The 21,040-nt window shown below is 39.4% G+C and overlaps 1 protein-coding gene across 4 annotated transcripts in view; it reads left to right on the top strand.

The window, feature by feature from the left end:
- ZYG11A (zyg-11 family member A, cell cycle regulator) overlaps positions 1-21,040 on the top strand; it is an 81,979-nt gene that overhangs the window by 48,489 nt on the left and 12,450 nt on the right. For 2 of the 4 annotated variants that reach the window (XM_047724225.1, XM_047724226.1), the window contains exons 4-10: positions 605-745; positions 2,784-2,960; positions 5,148-5,212; positions 11,716-11,815; positions 11,909-11,962; positions 17,253-17,414; positions 17,490-17,534. In XM_047724225.1, the coding sequence (XP_047580181.1) occupies positions 605-745; positions 2,784-2,960; positions 5,148-5,212; positions 11,716-11,815; positions 11,909-11,962; positions 17,253-17,414; positions 17,490-17,534 (744 nt within the window). The remainder of the gene's footprint in view (positions 1-604; positions 746-2,783; positions 2,961-5,147; positions 5,213-11,715; positions 11,816-11,908; positions 11,963-17,252; positions 17,415-17,489; positions 17,535-21,040) is intronic. The other 2 variants (XM_047724227.1, XM_047724228.1) reach the window with 2 other exon arrangements.

The raw sequence follows: 21,040 nt of genomic DNA, 5'->3' as shown, positions 1-21,040 counted from the left end.
CATTTTAGTTATTTTATGTGGCCTTTTACCTTTATCCTATCTTAATTTATCCTATATGAGTAGTACTTAGAAGATATGCAATCATGGTTCTTGATTGTTTAAAAATATATATGCTACCCATTGTTCAATTGAAGTCTTTTTTTTTTAAGATTTTATTTATTTATTTGACAGACAGAAATCACAAGTAGGCAGAGAGGCAGGCAGAGAGAGAGGAGGAACCAGACTCCCCGCCGAGCAGAGAGCCCGATGTGGGGCTCGATCCCAGGACCCTGGGATCATGACCTGAGCCGAAGGCAGAGGCTTTAACCCACTGAGCCACCCAGGTGCCCCTCAATTGAAGTCTTAACCGTAATACAGTTTTAGGGAAATGGTTTTTGAATTTGGCTCCACCACATAATTGGTTCATTACATTTAGCTTCATACTTTATCTCTCTGGCCCCATTGTAAAATGAGGTTGAGGAAAACATTTACCTATTAGGCTTAGGATTCAAAAAACTTTGTAAAGCACCTGGACCATTAATTGAACACCTTTCACTGTTTGAAACACTTAAAGCCCCTAAAAGCCTGAACTGTGAAGCCTACTGGTAACATCTTTGTTTTTCAGGTTGCTGGAGGAGCCAATATGAGTCAGATCTCAGAAGCACTGAGCCGATACAGGAATAGGTCATGTTTTATGAAGGAAGCACTCTACAGGCTCTTCACAGAGACATTTTCAATGCAGGTAACCATGCCTGCTATTTTAAAGGTAACTACATCGCAGAAAGGTAGTTTTTGTTACTACATTTTACTTAGTTCAATTAAAGCTGTTCACCAAACACATGGAATACAGTAACTTAGATGCCTTGTTAGATGCCTTAGTGAGCCAAGGTACCCTTAGGGAGAAAGGAGAACAGTGTTAGGCTTAATTAATGGCCAGAGCATCTCTCATTTTGAGCATCTAAATTAATTCAAGTCATCTAGTGTTTTGATTTAGTCTGAGAAGGAGAGGACATATGTACTATTTTGCCTAAAATAGGAGATCTTAATCTATAAACATATATTCATTTCGCTGTAAATGTTGTTTCTTATTTATTCATTTGTGTACTCTTTAAAACCTAACATTTGGTTTTCTGAAAGAAAACAACAGTGTGTCCAATAAGAACAGAACAAAATAACAATAATTAAGGGTGCAAGATCTACCATTTAAAGTATTTTGTGAATAAAGTAAAATGACCAGTATTGATAGGGCCAAACTTTGCTTTGGCTTATAGAAAAATGAATTTATTTTAAATGTTTTTGGAAGTATTAAGTGGTTTGGGAAAGAAAAGTGCATTTATTTAAAGGGAAATGTAAGATGAAAATGGAAGACTCGAAGTCACTTTGTTTTTATTATTATTCTGTAATTCTTTATAGTTCCTTAAAAAAATTGGGTATTTCTACACTGTGGGAGATAAGATTTGTTCATAACTTAAAAGCAGTACTGTATAAAGTGAAAAACTCTGGACCTTTGTTTCCCGTATGTAATGAGGAGCTTGAATTAGATATTCTGTGATTTTTGAAAATCATGTTTTTTGTTGTTTTATTTCTACATATTTAACTTGGATGATAGCAATCTGGTGAAATCCTAGGAGCAAATTAGTAATATAGAAAAAAGTCATTTTCCGTAGTGGAAATGTATCCCAGGTCTGCGTCTAGGCTCTGTTACTTCATGCAGCTGTCAGAGTGAGGGGCTCTGGTCTCTTAAAATCATGGTTCATGCCAGTTATCAGCAGACTGGTTTCTGAGGTAGATAGAGATAGACAGAACAGATTGCACTGTCCCTGAATGTTAGTGCAGCTCTGGTCTAAGTTTAATACAATGCCTTCATGTTACATTTGTGTTGTAGGTCTTCTACAGTCTGTCTTCTAATGACCTAGTTTCTAATGTTATGTTTGCAGTTTTCAAATTATTTCAGTATTCTATTAAATTGAAATTATTTCCTCCTCTGTTGGTGGATTCATCCCATCCTTTATCTGTTCTGTGTATTTCCTTATCACATTTCCATTCCTAAGTAGTCCCATTTTCATTCCATCCCTATCTCCACCTCCTTCTGTCCAAATCTTATCTGAGACCCTGCCTAAAGGTGCTCTTGAAATGAAGAATTCTGATCCATACCAGAAAAGAATGCTCCCTCCCCAACTACCTTAGGTAGCAGTTTATATAGCTTATGGTGCTTTTTTTTTTTTTCCAGTTTCATGTTTTGATATCCCTCACAATGTTATTTGTTTACATACCGTGTTTTTCTCACAAGGCTTTATGCTAAGGAATAGGGTGTAAGTAATTTACGTTGTGTTCTGTAGTATTTATCACAATGCCTTGTATGGAGTGAGGCTCAATAAATGATTACGAAATCATGGAGGAAATGGAAGTCCAGAGAAGAGAAGTGCGTGCCTAAAGTCACACATCTAGTTAATAGCCTCATTTGGATGGGAAGGTATTGCTGTTGCCCTGAGAAGTAAATGCTTAGGATAGGGAAAAATCTTTTACTTTCTATTCCAGTGAGCAAATATTTTTGCCAGCTAACACAAATGCAGACAGTATAAAGAATGTTTGGTGCCCCTAGGTTGCTAAGACTGTTAAGCATCTGCCTTCAACTCAAGTCATCAGCAGGAGCCTGCTTCTTCCGCTCCTTCTTTTGCTCCCCCTGCTTGTGCTTTCTGTTTGTCTGTCTCTTTCTGTCAAATAATAAATAAAATCTTTAAAAAAAAAAAAAAAAAAAGAATGCTCCTGTTGTCATATGCCACTAAAAACAAGTTCATCTTCAGCTTGTGGCTGTAGGAATGAGGAATCATCCATTGGATTTGCCAGTGCAGTTCACAGCCAGTGCTTGCGCCCTCAACTTAACACGCCAGGGCCTGGCCAGGGGGATGCCCGTTCGTCTGTTGTCAGAGGTCACCTGTCTGCTTTTCAAGGCTCTGAAAAATTTCCCCCATTACCAGCAGGTAATTTGAATTGAATAACTTGACTGCTTCTTACTTCAGGACAAATAATATGAAAAAAATTTTTAGTATTAGTTAGTATTAGCTATTATTAGTATTAGCATTATTTTGTTTTGATTTTTCATCTCCCTGAAAGAGAATAGACAAGGAATTTATGTTTGTTATAGAAAAAAGTAGTATATTTGGATTAGCAGTTGGGTTTAAATTTTTAAAAAATTTGTTGGAAGCCATTGACCCAGAAATCCATGTATTGTTAACACTTCAGTACATCCTTACAGGGTTAACATCATATGTGAAAATTAAATTGGAAAAAAAAAAAAAGTTAAATTGAATTGAGTCATAGATCTAAATATAAAAGCTGAAAACCATAAAATTTCTAGGAGAAAACAGAACAAAATATTTGTGACCTTGGAGTAGGCAAAGTTTTCTTAGGATATAAAAAGCACATGTCATTAAAGAAAAATAATAAATTAGAATTCATCAAAATTAAAGGCTTCTCATATGCATACACACATACATACATACACGTACACAAACTGAAAAGGGTAAGTCATGGGATGGAAAAAATGTTTATTTTGTATATATGAAAAAGGACTTTTATAGAGAATATAAAGAACTCTTAACTCCACATAAGACAAATCCATTTTATAAAAAGGCAAAAGATTTGAGCACTTTACTGAGGAAGATTAAGCAGATGAAAGATGAGCATGTGAAAAGATGCTCGGTGTTTTTAGTCATAAGGAAAATACAAATTAAAAGCACATTGAATTATCAGTAGATACTATTACACACCCTCCAGACTGGTTGAAATTAAAAGACTGACAATACAAAGTGTTAGCAAGGGTGTGGAGCAACCAAAATTCTCATAAATAGATGTTAAGAATGTAAAATGATACAACTTCCAGTTCAACAGTCTGGTAGTTTCTTTCAAAGTTAGACATAGATCTTCTTTACTACCTAATCTTTCTACTCCTAGAGAAATGAAATCGCAGCTTCATACAAAGCCTTTTACATGAATGTTCATAATATCTTTATTCATAATATATCCCCTAAAACCGAAAACCTTTCACTTGTTGAACAGGTGAATAGATAAGCAAATTGTGGTGTATTCTTTTAAGAAACTCCTGTTGGGAATAAAAAGGAATAAAGTGCTGTTACATGCAACATGGATGAATCTCAAAAACATTATATGCTGAGCAAAATAAGCCAGACACAGAAGAGTAGATATTATATGATTCTATTTGTGTGAAACTTTGGGAAAGATTAATCTGTAATGACAATGTAATTTTCTGAGGTTGGGATTGATTAGAAGGTGGTACAGTGCAACTCTTTGGGGTGATGGAAATATTTTTTATCTCAATTATGGTGATGGTGGATGGTAGTGGTTATACAGCTGTATCAATTTGTCAAATGTAACTGAAGTGTGTACTTACAATGGAAATTAAAAAAATAAAATAAGGAAGGTGGTCTTTCTGCAATTAAAAAAAAAATCTGCATTTTCACTTTCTCTTGAAAAGTTGGCAGCTCCTTCAGAGTTTAGTGTTAATTCCTTCATGGAAGCCATCAGTTAGAGTAAAAACTGCCCCATAAAAGGGCATGAATTCTCCTGTTGTTCATAATTTCCACCATTGCTCTGCTGTGTCCTACTCAGCCGTCTTCACTTTTTAATGTTCCTGCCTAGTTCCTGTTGGCATTTCAGGCTTGTTGCCCCTGCCTCATACACTGTACTTCATTCAGACTGGCCTACTCATGGCTTTTCAAAGAGATGGTATATTTTTCTACTCTCACAGCTTTCTCAGGAGACCTCTTTCTTTCCTATCTGTAAAGGCCCAGTTCAACCCTAGCAGTCTTAGTTTGCAAGTATAGCTCTATCACAGAGTTAGTTATGAGGTCTGGTAAGGACATATGTAGATGGCCAGGCTTCAGGTAATTGATTTGGATTGACACACAGGCTCTAGGGTTCAGGGGGAAGAGACCCCCTGCTTTGCCAAAAAAGGGGGGTGGCAGCTTATTCTTTAGGCAGAGGTGAATGTGATATAGTGAGATTGAATGAATAACTTGGAGAGAGCCAGGTACATAGTGAGTTCTCAGTAAGAAAAGCTCATTGGTAGCATCTTCCAGGTGCTTAGAATCTTTATTTAGAATGGGGTATACCTTTGCTCAAAATTATTTTTCTTTATTCCCTTAAAGTTACAGAAGAATTGTCTTCTCTCCTTAACTAATTCCAGGATTCTTGTGGATGTTCCCTTTGACAGGCAAGTATAAAACTTGGTCATCTGATTTTGGGATATTGACCAGTGTTACTCTGAACATTGTTGGTTTTTGGTTTTTAGCTTATTAGCGAGGGTTTGATTAAGGCTGGGCTAAGGTGTCTGAGGAAAATGTTCTGTTGAGCATCTGCCGCAGAGGTGATTGGAAGTACCCTATGGCTGACTTTTGAACAATGCAGGGATTAGGGACACTTGCCCCCTCAACCCTGCACAGTCAAAAATGCGTGTATATCTTCGGAGTCACTAAAAACTTAACTACTCATAGTCTGTTGTTGACTGGAAAGCCTTCGTGATAAACAGTCGATTAACACGTATAAGTATTATTATATACTGTATTCTACAATGAAGTAACCTAGAGAAAAGAAAATGTTATTAAGAAAATCATAAAGAAGAGAAAGTACAATACATTTATAACACTGCGCTGTATTTATCAATACCAAAAGCTTACATTATCTGTTTATAAGATGAATTGTCTGTCCGTACCTACATCAGTATCATCTTATATCATACAAAACACTGTAGACTTTGTATGTATTACTAAGGCTAGATAACAAAAATGAAAAGGTAGGGGTGCCTGGGTGGCTCAGTTGATTAAGCATCTGACTTTTGATTTTGGCTCAGCTCATGATCTTAGGGTTATGAGAGTGAGTGTCAGGCTCCGTGCTCAGCAGGGAGTCTGCTTCTCTCCTCCTCTCTCTCTCTTCCCCTCTTCCTGCTTGTGCACTCTCTCTCTAAATAAATCTTTACAAAAAAAAAAAAAAGAGGGCGCCTGGGTGGCTCAGTGGGTTGGGCCGCTGCCTTCGGCTCAGGTCATGATCTCGGGGTCCTGGGATCGAGTCCCGCGTCTGGCTCTCTGCTCAGCAGGGAGCCTGCTTCCCTCTCTCTCTCTCTCTCTCTGCCTGCCTCTCCGTCTACTTGTGATCTCTCTCTGTCAAATAAATAAATAAAATCTTAAAAAAATAAAAAAAAATAAAAAAAAATAAAAAAAAAAAGAAAGAAAGAAAAAGAAAAGACAGTGTGGGGCTCTTGATTGGCTCAGTTGGTAGAGCATGTGACTCTTGATCTCAGGGTCATGAGTTTGAGCTCCACATTGGGGTGGAGTTTACTTAGAGAGGAAGAAAGAAAAAGATAATGTGAAAAAGAAATACTTATTAACAGGGCACCTGGGTGGCTCATTCAGTTAGGTGCCTGACTCTTATTAATTTTGGCTCTGGTCACGATCTTAAGGTTGTGGCTCTGGCAGGCTCTGTGAGGAGTGTTCATGTGCACACACACACACACACTCTCTCTCTCTCAACAAAAATGAAACAAAACATATATATATATATATATATATATATATATATATATATATATATATTTTTTATTGGGGGTATAGTCATGCACCGATAATGAAGAAGCAGCCATAAGATTGCTTTATGGTAGTGTTGTATAAGCAATAGAATTTCTTCATGGTAGCATATCCTTCCTCTAATAAATGAATCGCAATGAATTTTTATGGCATACAGTATAACAGTCATAATACAATATTGGAAACATTGTTACATTTTAAAAAGTAAAATTATTTACCTGTGATGATAGGCTGATAGGCAGTTTCTCCAATTATGATAGAAAGGCATAGTGTATGGTAATGTAATTCTTTGAAACCAAAGTTTTAAGCTGTAAGAAAACTAACACCTTCTTAATTTTATATTAAATATCACTTACCTTATGCCATATAAGAATAGGCTGTCCACTTCCAAGTTTTGCATGTGATCTTCTGCATTATGAATGCTTAGGCGATGATGATGATGACACAGAAGCATCTCCTACAGTTTTTGTTGTACAGTTGTTAGATGTTCATATGAAGATACATACACAATAGATATGTTTATTAACTGTAAGCATGATAATTATTTACTGCTCATTAAGTGGAAATGGATCATCATAAAGGTCTTTATCCTCATCATTTTCATGGGGAATAGGCTGAGGAGGAAGAGGAAGGGTTGGTCTTGCCATCCTGGGGGTGGAGGAGGTGGAGGAAGTGGAAGGGGAGGCAGGCACACTTGGTGTACCTTGACAGAAATATATCATGATTTCTGTCTGCCACCGTTGCTTTTTCATTTCTCTAAAAATATATATATTTTTAAAGATTTTATTTATTTATTTGTCAGAGAGAGAGAGGGAGAGAGAGCAAGCACAGGCAGACAGAATGGCAGGCAGAGGCAGAGGGAGAAGCAGGCTCCCTGATGAGCAAGGAGCCCGATGTGGGACTTGATCCCAGGACGCTGGGATCATGACCTGAGCCGAAGGCAGCTGCTTAACCAACTGAGCCACCCAGGCGTCCCTCTAAAAATATTTTTATATGGTACCAATCCTTCTTCTACCATTTGGTTTAGTTTCTCTGCCCATATTATAGAAGGGTCCAGGTTATAAAAGAAGTCAAAAGCAGTCTTGAATAATCAGACTCTTCTGCCAGATTATCTAATGCCAGTAAATTTTCTGTCACTGCTTCTCCTACATCTTTTTCCTCTTTGTTTGGAAGTGCTTATCTCCATTAAGTTGACATCTGTCAAAATAATTTTAATAAAATCTTAAAAAAAAAATAAAATCTTGGGGCGCCTGGGTGGGTCAGTGGGTTAAAGCCATTGCCTTTGGCTCCGGTCATGATCCCAGGGTCCAAGCCTCAATTTCTTAATATATAGAGAGATTTTATAAATCAGAAGAAAGCTAGCAACCCAATGGAAAACATATCAAGGACATGAATAAATAGTTCACAGGAAACATAAATGACTGGGGGGCAGGAAGGTATCACAAGCCTCATGTCAAAGTAAGTATAAAAACGATGAGGGGTGCCTGGGTGGCTCAGTGGGTTAAAGCCTCTGCCTTTGGCTCCGGTCATGATCCCAGGGTCCTGGGATTGAGCACCACATCAGGCTCTCTGCTCAGCGGGAAGCCTGCTTCCCCCGCCCCCTCCTGCCTCTCTGCCTGTCATCTCTGTCTGTCAAATAAATAAGTAAAGGGGCGCCTGGGTGGCTCAGTGGGTTAAGCTGCTGCCTTCGGCTCAGGTCATGATCTCAGGGTCCTGGGATCGAGCCCCACATCGGGCTCTCTGCTCAGCAGGGAGCCTGCTTCCTCCTCTCTCTCTGCCTGCCTCTCTGCCTACTTGTGATCTCTGTCTGTCAAATAAATAAATAAATATTTAATAAATAAATAAATAAGTAAAATCTTTAAAAAAATAATAAAATCTTTAAAAAAAAAAGAATTTTAAAAGGCAGTCCTAAACCACTATTGCACCATATGTTAACTAACTAGAATTTAAAGAAAAATTTTAAAAGGAGTGGGGGGGTTGGCAGTCCTTTACTGGCAAGGTACTTCCTGACTTCAGGGACAAAGTATTGATAGAACCAATCTAGAAAAGGGATTTTTTTTTTTTTTTGAAGATTTTATTTACTTATTTACATATTTGACAGAGAGAGGGGTAGAGAGTGAGTGGCAGGCAGAAGGAGTGGGAGAAGCAGACTCCCCACTAAGTAGGGAGCCCTACATGGGGCTTGATTCCGGGACCCCAGGAGCATGTCCCAAGCTGAAGGCAGATGCTAACCATCTGAGCCACCCGAGCACCACCAGAAAAAGGATTCTTGTCCAAACCTTCTTTTTAAGGTTTTTTAGACTAGCAGCCAGTGTTTATCTTTTCCCTTTAAGTCTTGGGGCTTAGGAGCTTTATAGACAGGGACAATTCTTTTTTTTTTTTTTTAAAAGATTTTATTTATTTATTTGACAGAGATCACAAGTATGCTGAGAGGCAGACAGAGAGAAGGGGAAGCAGGCTCCCTACTGAGCAGAGAGCCCGATTCGGGGCTCAATCCCAGGACCCTGGGATCATGACCTGAGCCGAGGGCAGAGGCTTAACCCACGGAGCCACCCAGGCGCCCCGACAGGGACAATTCTTAACCATAAAGCTAGCTGTATTCTCACAAAGCAGTAGAGTTAGCCTGTCCCTTCTTGCCTTCATTCCTGGTGCTCAGCTTCTCTTTCTAATAAATGTCCTTTGTGGCTTTTTTTTTTTACCCCCAGGATGGGACACTTTCATCTACATTAGAAACTTGTTCAGGTTAATCTCTTTTCTCTTCCATGATAGTCTTAATGACTTATTGACTTAATGACTTAGTGACTGAGAACTCATCTGCTGCGCCTTGATTGGCAGAAGCTGCTTCTGTTATCTTGACATTTTTAAATTCCAACCCCTTTCTAAAATTATCAAACCATCCTTTGCTGGCATTGAATTTTGTAGTTTTTAGATCCTTCACCTTCCTTTTGTTTTAACTTGTCATACAATGAATTCACTTTTTTTTTTTAAAAGATTTTATTTATTTATTTGAGAGAGAGATCACAAGTTGGCAGAGACAGAGGGGGAAGCAGGCTTCCTGCTAAGCAGAGAGCCCCATCCATGCGGGGGCAATGGGGGGGGGGGGTCGATCCCAGGAACCTGAGACCATGACCCAAGCCGAAGGCAGAGGCTTAACCCACTGAGCCACCCAGGTGCCCATGAATTCACTTTTTGTTGAATCATATTTGAGTCTGTAAGTATGAGTTTCTCACAGCAATCCTGTACCCACATAAAAGAGATGAAAACGTGTTTTGCAAAAAGTGCAAGGTTTTCATGCCTCCTGGCATAGCTGCAACAACAACTTAACAAATTTACTTTTTCTTTTCTTTTCTTCTCTCTTTTTTTTTTTTTTTTTTACAACGGTCCTTATACTGGACTCATTTGTCTTAAAATGATGGGTAACCTCAGCTGCAGACCTCAGTCTACAGTAGATATCAGGCAGTCACCTTTTTTTTGTAATGTCACCTTTTCTCTGCTTCTTGGGAGCACATCCAGCATCACTGGTGGCACTTTATATGGGTCCTCCCCAGTGGTTTTACTCAAGGTTTACAGTATTTCATGAAACACAATGAAAAATACACAAGAACTGTAAGAGATTACTTTTTACTTTGCAACTTACTGGAAAGACGAACTGCTCATATGGAGTGATTAGTTTTGCATGGCATTTTAAGTGGATACTCAGAACGCTTGAGCTCACCCCCATATTGACAGGAGGTGGCTGTGAAATAATTACAGTTGTAGAGTATGAACTGTAGTTACTTTTATGCTGTTACTGTTTAATACTTTGTTTACATTTCTCTTGACTGAATGGTAGGTACCATGTACGGTTGGTGTTTGTGTAAGTTTCAATAAATTTTAAACTTTTATAGTAGATGTGTGTATATTTTATGGTTATAAATAGTAAAAGAAACTACTACCTAGTATTTATGTATATTTTATGCATTTATAAATACCTATCTTAATTTTTTTGATGTTTCTAGACTATGTGCTTGGTCTGAGTTTTTCCAAATTGTCGCAAATCTCCAAAAAATTTTCCAGTATATTTATTGAAAAAAGTCTGTGTATAAGTGGACCAGTACAGTTCAAACCTGTGTTGTTCCAGGCCCAGCTGTGCTCGAAAATGTCTCCCAAAGTCTGATTCCAGTTCAGAGTAGTGAGTGGTTAAGAACATGGGGTCCAGAGAGTCAAACATACGTGGATTCAAGTTCTATCCCTTCCATTATCTTTGCATGAGTTTCCTCATTTATAAAATGGTGGCTCTTCTGAGGATTAGACATGATAATGTTTGTAAAGTGCTTACAGCAGTGCCTAGCTTAAGAAGTAGAGTGTGTTCTAAACATAAGTCTTTCTTACGATTTTGTGGATAATAATTAAAGAAAATCATCTTCTTAGACTCCAAAGGCGCTCCTCCTGAGGCCTTTATAGTATAGTCTTCCAGATCCATAAGCTCAGAAACATTTGTAATAGTTGCTGCTAATGGCAGGAAAATTAAGCACAGGCTAACATGAACAAAGCCTGTGATACGTTGGTGCAAAATTGTAGGCTTAAGCCATTCTCAAATCTAATTGAGATGTGTACTTAATATAGGAGTTGACTTTTAAAATTACAATAAGGAAGGTGGTCTTCCTCACTAAAAAAAACAAAAACAAAACTATTTCTACCTACCTCTTCTTGAAAAGTTAGGTCTTTCTCAATGCAGTCTTTATTCCTACAGCTGCAATCAATAGCAGTTGACTACCAGCTGCCTCTTTTTAAAAAAGGCATATGCATTCTCTCTAGCTAAGTGATTTGTTCGCTGTGGCATCTTAGCATTGTCTACAATTCAGATTACAAAGTACTACCTCTATGGGATCTTCTTTCCTTTTTCCATACCCATCATAGTAGAAACTTAATGCTTAAAATAAGCCTTTCTTTGATCTGCTTATCTTTCTTTGAATTCTGTGCATTTCGCTTACATTCCTATTTGCCTGCTCTCCTAATCTTTTTGTCAGATGCTCTTGATTTTCATAGCTGAGGCTTTAGAAATCTAAGATACAGAATTTGTTGGGGAGGCTAAGTGATTTCCTCTCTCCTTATGTACGGTTTAAAACTTTATTGTGAGAAAAATACTGCTTTTCAGGTTTGATGCTGCCAAGTTTGTTATGAGATGGCTCTGTAAACATGAGAACCCCAAGATGCAAACAATGGCAGTGAGCATCACTTCTATTCTAGCCCTTCAGGTACGTGATTGCTAAAGGCAAGATTTCTCTCTCTCTTCTTGAGGGAGCTCTGACCCGCTAGTATTTCACTTTCGGCTTTTTGTTTGCTTATAGCTCTCACCTGAGCAAACTGCACAACTTCAGGAAGAGCTCCTCATGGCAGTTAAGGTAGGTGGGTTGTCATTCTTATAACCTTTCTTTTTACCAATAAAAAATGTATGAACATAATTTAAAAAGTCAGATCCTTCTAAAAAGCTTATAAAATGAAACATCTGTAAGACCTGCTCGCCAGAAGAAACTACTTTCTACTCTTAGAGCTACTCCTTCTAGTATCTACCTCCACATCTCTAAATAAAATTTTTTTTTTTTAAGATTTTATTTATTTGACAGATCACAGGTAGGCAGAGAGCGGGGGAAGCAGGCTCCCCGTTGAGCAGAGAATCCGATGTGGGGCTCAATCCCAGGACCCTGGGATCATGACCTGAGCCGAAGTCAGAGGCTTAACCCACTGAGCCACCCAGGCACCCCTCATTGTTTTATTTTATACTTACTTTGGCATGAGGCTTGTGATACCTTCCTGCCCCCCAGTCATTTATGTTTCCTGTGAACTATTTATTCATGTCCTTGATATGTTTTCCATTGGGTTGCTAGCTTTCTTCTGATTTATAAAATCTCTCTATATATTAAGAAATTGAGGCTTTGTGATATGAAATGCATTTATTTTCCCCACTTGGTTGTTTGACTTTTTTACTTTATTTATGGCATATTTTGCCATACAGTAACTTTAAAATATTTATAGGGTTGATTTTATTATTTTATTTCTCTGACATTGATGGCACATTTGAAAGTATTTCTAAAAATTTCTCATGATTTTTAACATGTAAATACTTGATTTACTTGGAGCGTTGCTTTTTTTGGCGGGGGGATGTAGGGTCTGTTTTTCTTCTCAGTGTTTGCTTTGTACCTTTTCCTGAATGAATGTATTATCTTTTCTCCATTCTTATGCATTGCTGCCTTTATCATATATTAAATTCCTGTATCTCTTTGCATCTATTTCTGGACTTTGTGCTGTGTTAATTTATATGTCTATTTATATGCTGATATCATAGTTTATTTATTGGCTTTATAATTCCTTAATAGTTAAGATCTTTCCTGGGGTTTCTTTTAGTTATCCTTTTTTTTTTTTTTTAGTGTGAACATCAGAATTGGGTTGTCTGGTTCTTTTTTTTTTTTTTTTTTAAGATTTTATTGATTTATTTTGGAGAGAGAGAGAAAGAGTATGTGCACACTTATGAGTGGGGAGAAGGGCGGAGGGAGAGGAGTGAGGGAATCTCAAGCAGACTCTTCCACTGAGGATAGAACCTGACGTGGAGCTCAGTTTCACAACCCTGAGAGCATGACCCAAGCCCAAATCAAGGATTGGATGCTTAATTGAGTGAGCCACCCAGGTGCCCTTGGCTTGTCTAGTTCTAAAAAAAGCTTTGTTTTCTTTGGGTTTTGTTAAGTGTATAGATTGACTTAGAAGAATTAACATCTCTGATACTGATTTTTCCTTCTGAGAACACTATCTGTTACTCCATTTATTCAGTCTTTCATGTCCCCCGAAGTATGTGGTGTTTTCTTCATATTGATATTCTGTATTTCTTAAATTAGTTCCTGAGACCTTTACCTTTTGTATTGTTGTTACAAGTGGAATCTTCTGGGTATTTGGTATCTAGTCAGTAGGTTTGGGGGATAAAAATCAAGGGTGGGAGCACTTGGGTGGCTCAGTGGGTTAAAGCCTCTGCCTTCGGGTCGTGTCATGATCTTAGGGTCCTGGGATCCAGCCTTCATCAGGCTCTCTACTCAGCAGGGGGCCTGCTTCCCCACCCCCCGCCCCGCCTCCCTCTCTGCCTACTTGTGATCTCTGTCAAATAAATAAATAAAAATCTTTTAAAAAAAAACATGAAGGGTGATTTTAAATGTGTTAAGGTCTGAGATGCTTGAGATACCAAGGAGGCAGCTTGATACAGGGTGCAGCTCAGAGGATTGGGTGGACAGGGCTAGAGAATAATTTTGAGTCATCAGTTCTGATATAGGATTCAAGTACCTACCTAAAGAGTGTGGAGTATATAGAGAGAAAGGAAAAGGACTGAAACCAAGTATGTTGGAAGAGAAGGAGGAGCCAGAAAAGAGAGACAGGAGTGTCTAAAATGACTTAGTAGAAAACCAGGAAAGAGTGATGTCTTTGAATCCAAGAAAATTATTTCAAGAAAAATTGAGCAGTTATGTCAGATGCTATTGAGTGGTTGAGTGAAATGAGGACAGAGTTGCCAGTTGCATTTGGCAAGATAGAAGTTATTAGTTGTCTTGCTTACGTTATGTTAGTGGAGTAGTGGGACAAAACCTGTTTGGACTACAGTGATGAGCAAATGAGAGGTGAGAAATGGAGGCAACTTTTCAATATATTTTATTTATTTATTTTAAAGATTTATTTGTCAGAGAGACCACAAGCTGGGGGAGTAGCAGGCAGAAGGAGAAGCAGGCTCCCCACTGAGCTAGGAGACCGATGTGGGACTCCATCCCAGGATCCTGTGATGAAGGCAGATACTTAACCGACTGAGCCACCCAAGTGTCCCTCAATATATTTTAATGAGAAGGAAAGAAAAAGGAAGATACTACATGGGCCAGTAGGGCCAGTAGTTGATTTTTTCCAAGATCATTTACATTGATATCTATTTTATACCCGTGAAAATATTCTGACAAAAAGGGGAAAATTGATGGCAAGGCAAGACGGAAGTGATGTGCCAAATCTGTGTGTGTGTACTAGAATTGTACAGCAGGAGTAAAGATGTTGGCTTTAGGTTAGAGCAGAAGGGAAAGAGGAATACAGTGATGGAAGTGAAGGTAGGCTGGGAGGTTTTATTAGGAAGAACAGTGGTAGTTCTCTGAAAAACTAGATACAGTGATCAAATAAGAGGAGTAAAAAGATGGTGATTAAAGTTGGAGGAGAGAAAGGATGATGAAAAAAGAGTAGCGCTGGGAGCAAATTCATTGAGAAATACAGTAAATCCCCAGGTACAGTTGAATGCCCTCTTAAAGTGTTTCGGCAAATACTGAAAGTGAGACTCAAGCACAGTCTTTTCTCAGTGTTCAGATGTTTGGGCCTCGGGCATAAGGTGGGGTCTGTAAGGCAGCGGTTTTGTCGGGATGATTTGATGCGGTTTTGGGGGATGGTAACAGGAGTCGACGAAGATACAGAATAGATAGAGATAGCAAGGACTGAAGTAATACGGAGGGAAGAGTAGCACTGTAGTTCTCAGAGAAAGAGTTTTACGTAATGTTACAAAAAATTTGGACTTTAGGTGAAAACATGGTCAGCCACTAGTCATAAGTCCTCAGATAATTTATCTTCTCTATGCCTCAGATTCTTCATCTGAAAACTGGCATCATTTGAAAAACAGGCATCTGTCATAGGAGTAATATTTTGCGGTTGTTTTGAATGTCATTAAGGTAAAATACATAAAGCATCTAACTATGGGCTTGACCACAGTCATCATTGTTTTCAGGATCAGCCTCACTTCCCCTGCTCCCACCCTTGCTGCTACCCGTCCCCTTGATCCTCTAGATGATTGCTATCATTAAGTACTATGTGTCACTCTACACTTCCCTCTTGGCTCTCCCAGATTTATTTTATTTATTTATTTACTTATTTATTTTTAAAGATTTTATTTAATGGGGCGCTTGGGTGGCTCAGTGGGTTGAGCCTCTGCTTTTGGCTTAGGTCATGGTCTCAGGGTCTTGGAATCAAGCCCGGCGTCGGGCTTCCTGCTCCGTGGGGAGCCTGCTTCCCTCCACCCCAACTGCCTGCCTCTCTGCCTACTTGTGATCTCTCTCTTTTTTTAAAAAAAGAGTTTATTTATTTGACAGACAGCGAGAGAGGGAACACAAGCAGAGGGAGTGGGAGAGGGAGCAGGCTTCCCATGGAGCAGGAAGTCCAATGTGGGTCTCAATCCCAGGACCCGGGGATCATGACCTGAGCCGATGGCAGATGCTTAACAGACTGAGCCACCAAGCACACTTGCAGTTTTACTTTTGTGATAAACTCTTTTGATACATGCTTTCTTGATGAAGTAAGATTTTTGAAGTGGTCTCATTCCTCTTGAAAATAGACATACTCTGATTTGTTTAGTGCTGTTATATTTTATGTACCTTTTTATTAGGTGGCTGAGTGAAGACACCTAACTTTTCCCTCTGTTATGGTAGTCTAATATTCTTGAAAGAAAGCATGAATACTGGCTTAACTTGTGTCCAGAAATATTCTAATCTGAAATGGTGTTTTGGAATCTGTTCAAGTGAACCCATGATTTCTTTAAACTATTAGGACACATGGTTGTAGTACTACTGTTACCCTGTAGCCATCCTGATCTGCTCAGTGACCTAGAATAGCATACTTTTTCTCTTGCATGTCATAAACTCCACCACCACCACCACCATGTCTCCATTTCTTGCTTAATTCACATATCCCTCTTTTTCTTTTGATCTCATTTGTCTCAGTTTACATATTACCTGTGCAGGGAGGCTTCCCTTTCCTACCTTTTCTAAAATAAATTGTTAGGCTTTTGTGTGTTTTCTTCAGAACATTTACCAAAACTTAAAATTCTTTTTTTTTTAAGGACTTTATTTTGTTTTGTTTTTGTTTTTGTTTTTGTTTTAAGAGTTTATTTGTCGGAGAGAGAGAGCACAAGCAGGCAGAATGGGAGGCAAAGGCAGAGAGAGAAGCAGGATCCCCGCTGAGCAAGGAGCCCAATGCAGGACTCCATCCCAGGACCCTGGAATCATGACCCCAGCCGAAGGTAGCGGCCTAACCAACTGAGCCACCCAGACATCCCCAAAACTTAAAATTCTTAGTTAGTTGAGAAAAACCAACTATTTTTTTTTTTAATCTGTCTCACTTAACGTGAATAAGTGCTTGATTTCCAGGAGGTGTTTACTAAACATTCTCAATAAATGAACAATGGGGGACACCTGGGTGGCTCATTCAGTTGAACATCTGCCTTGGGCTTGGGTCGTGGTCCCGGGGTCCTGGGACTGAGTCCCACATTGGGCTCCCTGCTCACTGGGGAGCCTGCTTCTCCCTCTCAGTCTCTCACTCCCCCTGCTTGTGTGTGCACATGCTCTCTCTCTCTGACAAATGAATGAATAAAATCTTAAAAAAAAAAAGGAACAATGGAATACCTAATATGTACTTGATTATGAGTCTTATTTACAAGGACCAAGAACTAGGTCAAGTGCTCATAAAATTTTACCTCCTCCCCCCCTTTAATCTCATTATAAACCTTAGGAGTTAGATGTAACTCATTATATAGAGAAAAAATGGATCATGAAGATATGAAGTGGTATAACAACTATTCCTTTTCTTACACTGTAATCGAGTCAGTCACTGGGGCATCTAACTTTTTGTCTCTTTGGTTTTTAGGAACTTCTAGCAATAGTAAAACAAAAGACTACTGAGAATTTAGATGATGTCACCCTCTTGTTTACTTTGAAAGCCCTTTGGAATCTTACAGATGAGTCTCCAGCTGCTTGTAGTCACTTTATGGAAAATCAAGGACTGGCAATCTTCATCAAAGTCTTAGAGGTGGGAAGATAGAATTGAGTTTGTTTGTAAAGTTCTTTTTTTCATGATAAAGTAACCTGTGTATTCTTTTGACAGACTTTTTCAGAGTCAGCAATACAAAGCAAAGTACTTGGTCTTTGGGTAAGGTGAATTGTTTTCAGTTGATTCTAACTACTAAAATTAAAAAAATAAATAAAACTAACACTTAATGTAGCACCTACTATATGCTAGGCACTTTTATAAGGAATTTCTGTGTATTAACTCATTTAATCTTCACATGATTCCTTGTAAAGTAATACCATATCAATCGTCTGTTGCTGTGAACAAACTAGAACTCAAACTGTAGCCATTTTATTTACTTTTGAATTTGTGGGTCCATAGTTTGAACCTGGCTGTACAGTTCTTCTGGTCTCATGTGGAGTTAGTTACTCATGTTGCTGCTGATACCTGGTGGCATCACCTAGGGCTAGGGCTAGATGCTCTAGATGGCCTGACTCTTGATGTGATAGTTGGTGCAGTTGTTAGTTGGGCCGCATGTCTCCATGGGCTTCCTTATTTGGCCATTTCAGGGTAGCAGAAGAAGGCAAGTCCCACTGTACAAGTGCTTCTTAAATCTCTGCTAATGTTACATTTTTCTAATGTGTCACTGGGCAAAGCACATTAGGTGGTCTGGGGTGTTTCCCAATAATCACTTCTCCAATTCTCCAGCAGCAACTGGATATCCTACAGTTGAGTTCCATTCAGTTCTTATACTGAGTACCTGGAATTATCATCAGATCCCACAAGTTAAAGGGCTCAGTCCCATGAGACTGCCCGCACTTCAGTTGCCAGTCATTAAGTCTTGGACCACCCACACTTCTGATTGACTGGCTGTAAAGTAAGGGTTTCTACAACCCCCTCCTCAATTTAATGATTTGCTGGAATGGCTCACAGAACTCAGGAAGGCACACTTTACTTGCTATTAGTTTATTGTAAAGAATACAACTCAGAAACAGTGAAATGAAAGAAGTGTATAGGGCGGGAAGGATGAGTATACATACGCAGAGCTTCCATCTTCTCTCTGGGCACACCACCCTCCCGTGCGTTGATGTGTTCACCTACTCAGAAGTTCTCCAAAACCCATCATTTAGGATTTTTTATGGAGGTCTCATCACATAGGCACAACTGATTGTAATTCAGTCTTCAGCTCCTCTCCCATCCCCCAGAAGTTATGGAGTGGGGCTTAAACCCAGTCTTCTAATTAAGGCTGTTGTGGTTTTTTTTGTTTTGGCAACTAGTCCTCATCCTGAAGCTGTTTAGGTGCCTGCCAAGAGTTGCCTCATTAGAACAAAGATGCTCCTGTTATTCCTGTCACTTGGGAAATTCCAAGGGATTTAAGAAATCCAATGGATTTCAAGAATTGGGGACAAAGACCAAATTTATATTTCTTATTATATGCCCATAGTTAAGCCCAGATTAAAGAAGGTGACCATCCCTTGATGGGAGGAGCAGGGAAGTCACATGGTTAAGTTAAACAGGGATAGGAAAAACTGTGCTATGTTCTGTACTCTACCACCCATTGTTCATTACATTTTATAGACAGAAAATCTGAGGCACAGAAGTGCCATTTACCCTATACTACCATGGTATTAGGAGGCAGAATGAGAATTCGAACTCAGGCAGTCTGGCCCCAGACCTTCTGATATTAACCACTTTACTATACTTCCTTTTATCAAGGCAGTCAATTTTTTAGAAATTTCTCTGGGTCACTGGGTGATGCAATTAGTGAAGTGTCCCAACTCTTCGGTTCAGGTCGTGATCTCAGGGTCATGAGATCAAACCTGGCGTCAGGTTCCAGGCTAAACATGAGTCTGCTTAAGTTTCCCTCTCCTTTTCCCTCTGCCTCTTCCCACCCCCGCACCTCCTAAAGTAAATGAATAAATTTTTTAAAAAATTTCTTTGCTCATACTGTTATACTAGCTCTCAATCAGGATGTCCATAATTGAGAAATTTCTTTTTTTCCAAAAGATAAAGGTGAAGATTTACAAAAAGTAATGAAGACATACTATAAGTCCCTTCAGTTTGCCATGCATGAAATGTATTGAGTTGATGGTCTTATAATACTTGGGAGGTGGTGTTAAGTACACAAATAGCCTTCTAAGTTAAGATTGACTATGGTAAGTGCTAGAAAAGAAGCACAAAGTCTCGTGGGAGCTTTTAATTCTAGACCATGCCCTCCTTGAAAGCAGGGACTGTCTTTTCCTTTGTATCCCTAGCACATATAGGACTTGCACCAGAGTAGAGAGGATTAAATGATTAATATTGGAAATCTGGAAGGTACAGAAAAGTAGAAAAGAGAGACAAAAGAAGCAGGAGACAAAGGTCTTTTGACTAGGGAAGATGAGAATATGCAATCATTTGAGGGGCAGTGTAATAGAGAATATCTAGAATTTGGGGAGATGGTGGGAAGAAGAAAAGCAATAGGAAATAAAGCCAGAAAGGTGGATTAGAGCTTCATATATGCTATATAATGTTAAGTGTCCTACTATTAGCTACCCCCTTTTTTTTTTTTTAAGATTTCTTTATTTATTTTAGAGAAAGAGAGAGCAAGGGGAGGGGCGGAGGGAGAGGAGAGAGAGAGAGAATCTCAAGCAGACTCCCCGCTGAGCCCGACACATGGCTGGATCCCAGGACTTATGAGATCATGACCTGAGCCAAAACCAAGAGTTGGATGCTTAACCAGCTGAGCCCCCTAAGTGCCTCTCAGCTAACCTTTTCCAAAAGATCTTTTACTTTTGTGAGAGCCTGTAAGAATGCTGAGGATTTAGGAGGTTGCTCCCTTTCCTTCCTTTTTCTTTTTTTTTTTAAAGATTTTATTTATTTGTCAGAGAGAGAGGGAGAGAGAGCGAGCACAGGCGGACAGAATGGCCGGCAGAGGCAGAGGGAGAAGCAGGCTCCCCGCCAAGCAAGGAGCCCGATGTGGGACTCGATCCCAGGACGCTGGGATCATGACCTGAGCCGAAGGCAGCTGCTTAACCAACTGAGCCACCCAGGCGTCCCATCCTTCCTTTTTCTGAATGGAGAAGACCCACATTCTCCTGTGGCTTGCATCTTGTTAACATTTTGTTCATAGACTCTTGAAATAAGCCTCTTGAGGGGTGCCTGGGTGGCTCAGTGGGTTAAGCCGCTGCCTTCGGCTCAGGTCATGATCTCAGGGTCCTGGGATCGAGTCCCGCATCGGGCTCTCTGCTCAGCAGGGAGCCTGCTTCCCTCTCTCTCTCTCTGCCTGCCTCTCTGTCTACTTGTGATCTCTGTCTGTCAAATAAATAAATAAAATCTTTAAAAAAATAAAAAAAATAGGGGCGCCTGGGTGGCTCGGTGGGTTAAAGCCTCTGCCTTCGGCTCAGGTCATGATCTCAGGGTCCTGGGATCGAGCCCCACATCGGGCTCTCGGCTCGCGGGGAGCCTGCTTCCTCCTCTCTCTCTGCCTGCCTCTCTGTCTACTTGTGGTCTCTCTCTCTGTCAAGTAAATAAATAAAATCTTAAAATAAATAAATAAATAAATAAATAAGCCTCTTGAAAAAGCTACTAGAAAAGTAGCCTCTGCCGGGCTTATAAGAGAAATCTGGAGATTTCTGTCCTCAGTTATGCTGAGGATTTCTGTCCTC

This window comes from Lutra lutra, chromosome 4, assembly GCF_902655055.1.
Source record: "Lutra lutra chromosome 4, mLutLut1.2, whole genome shotgun sequence".
Classification (NCBI taxonomy): domain Eukaryota; kingdom Metazoa; phylum Chordata; class Mammalia; order Carnivora; family Mustelidae; genus Lutra; species Lutra lutra.
Note: the sequence above shows the minus strand (reverse complement) of the source record. Positions and strands in the feature narration are given on the sequence as shown.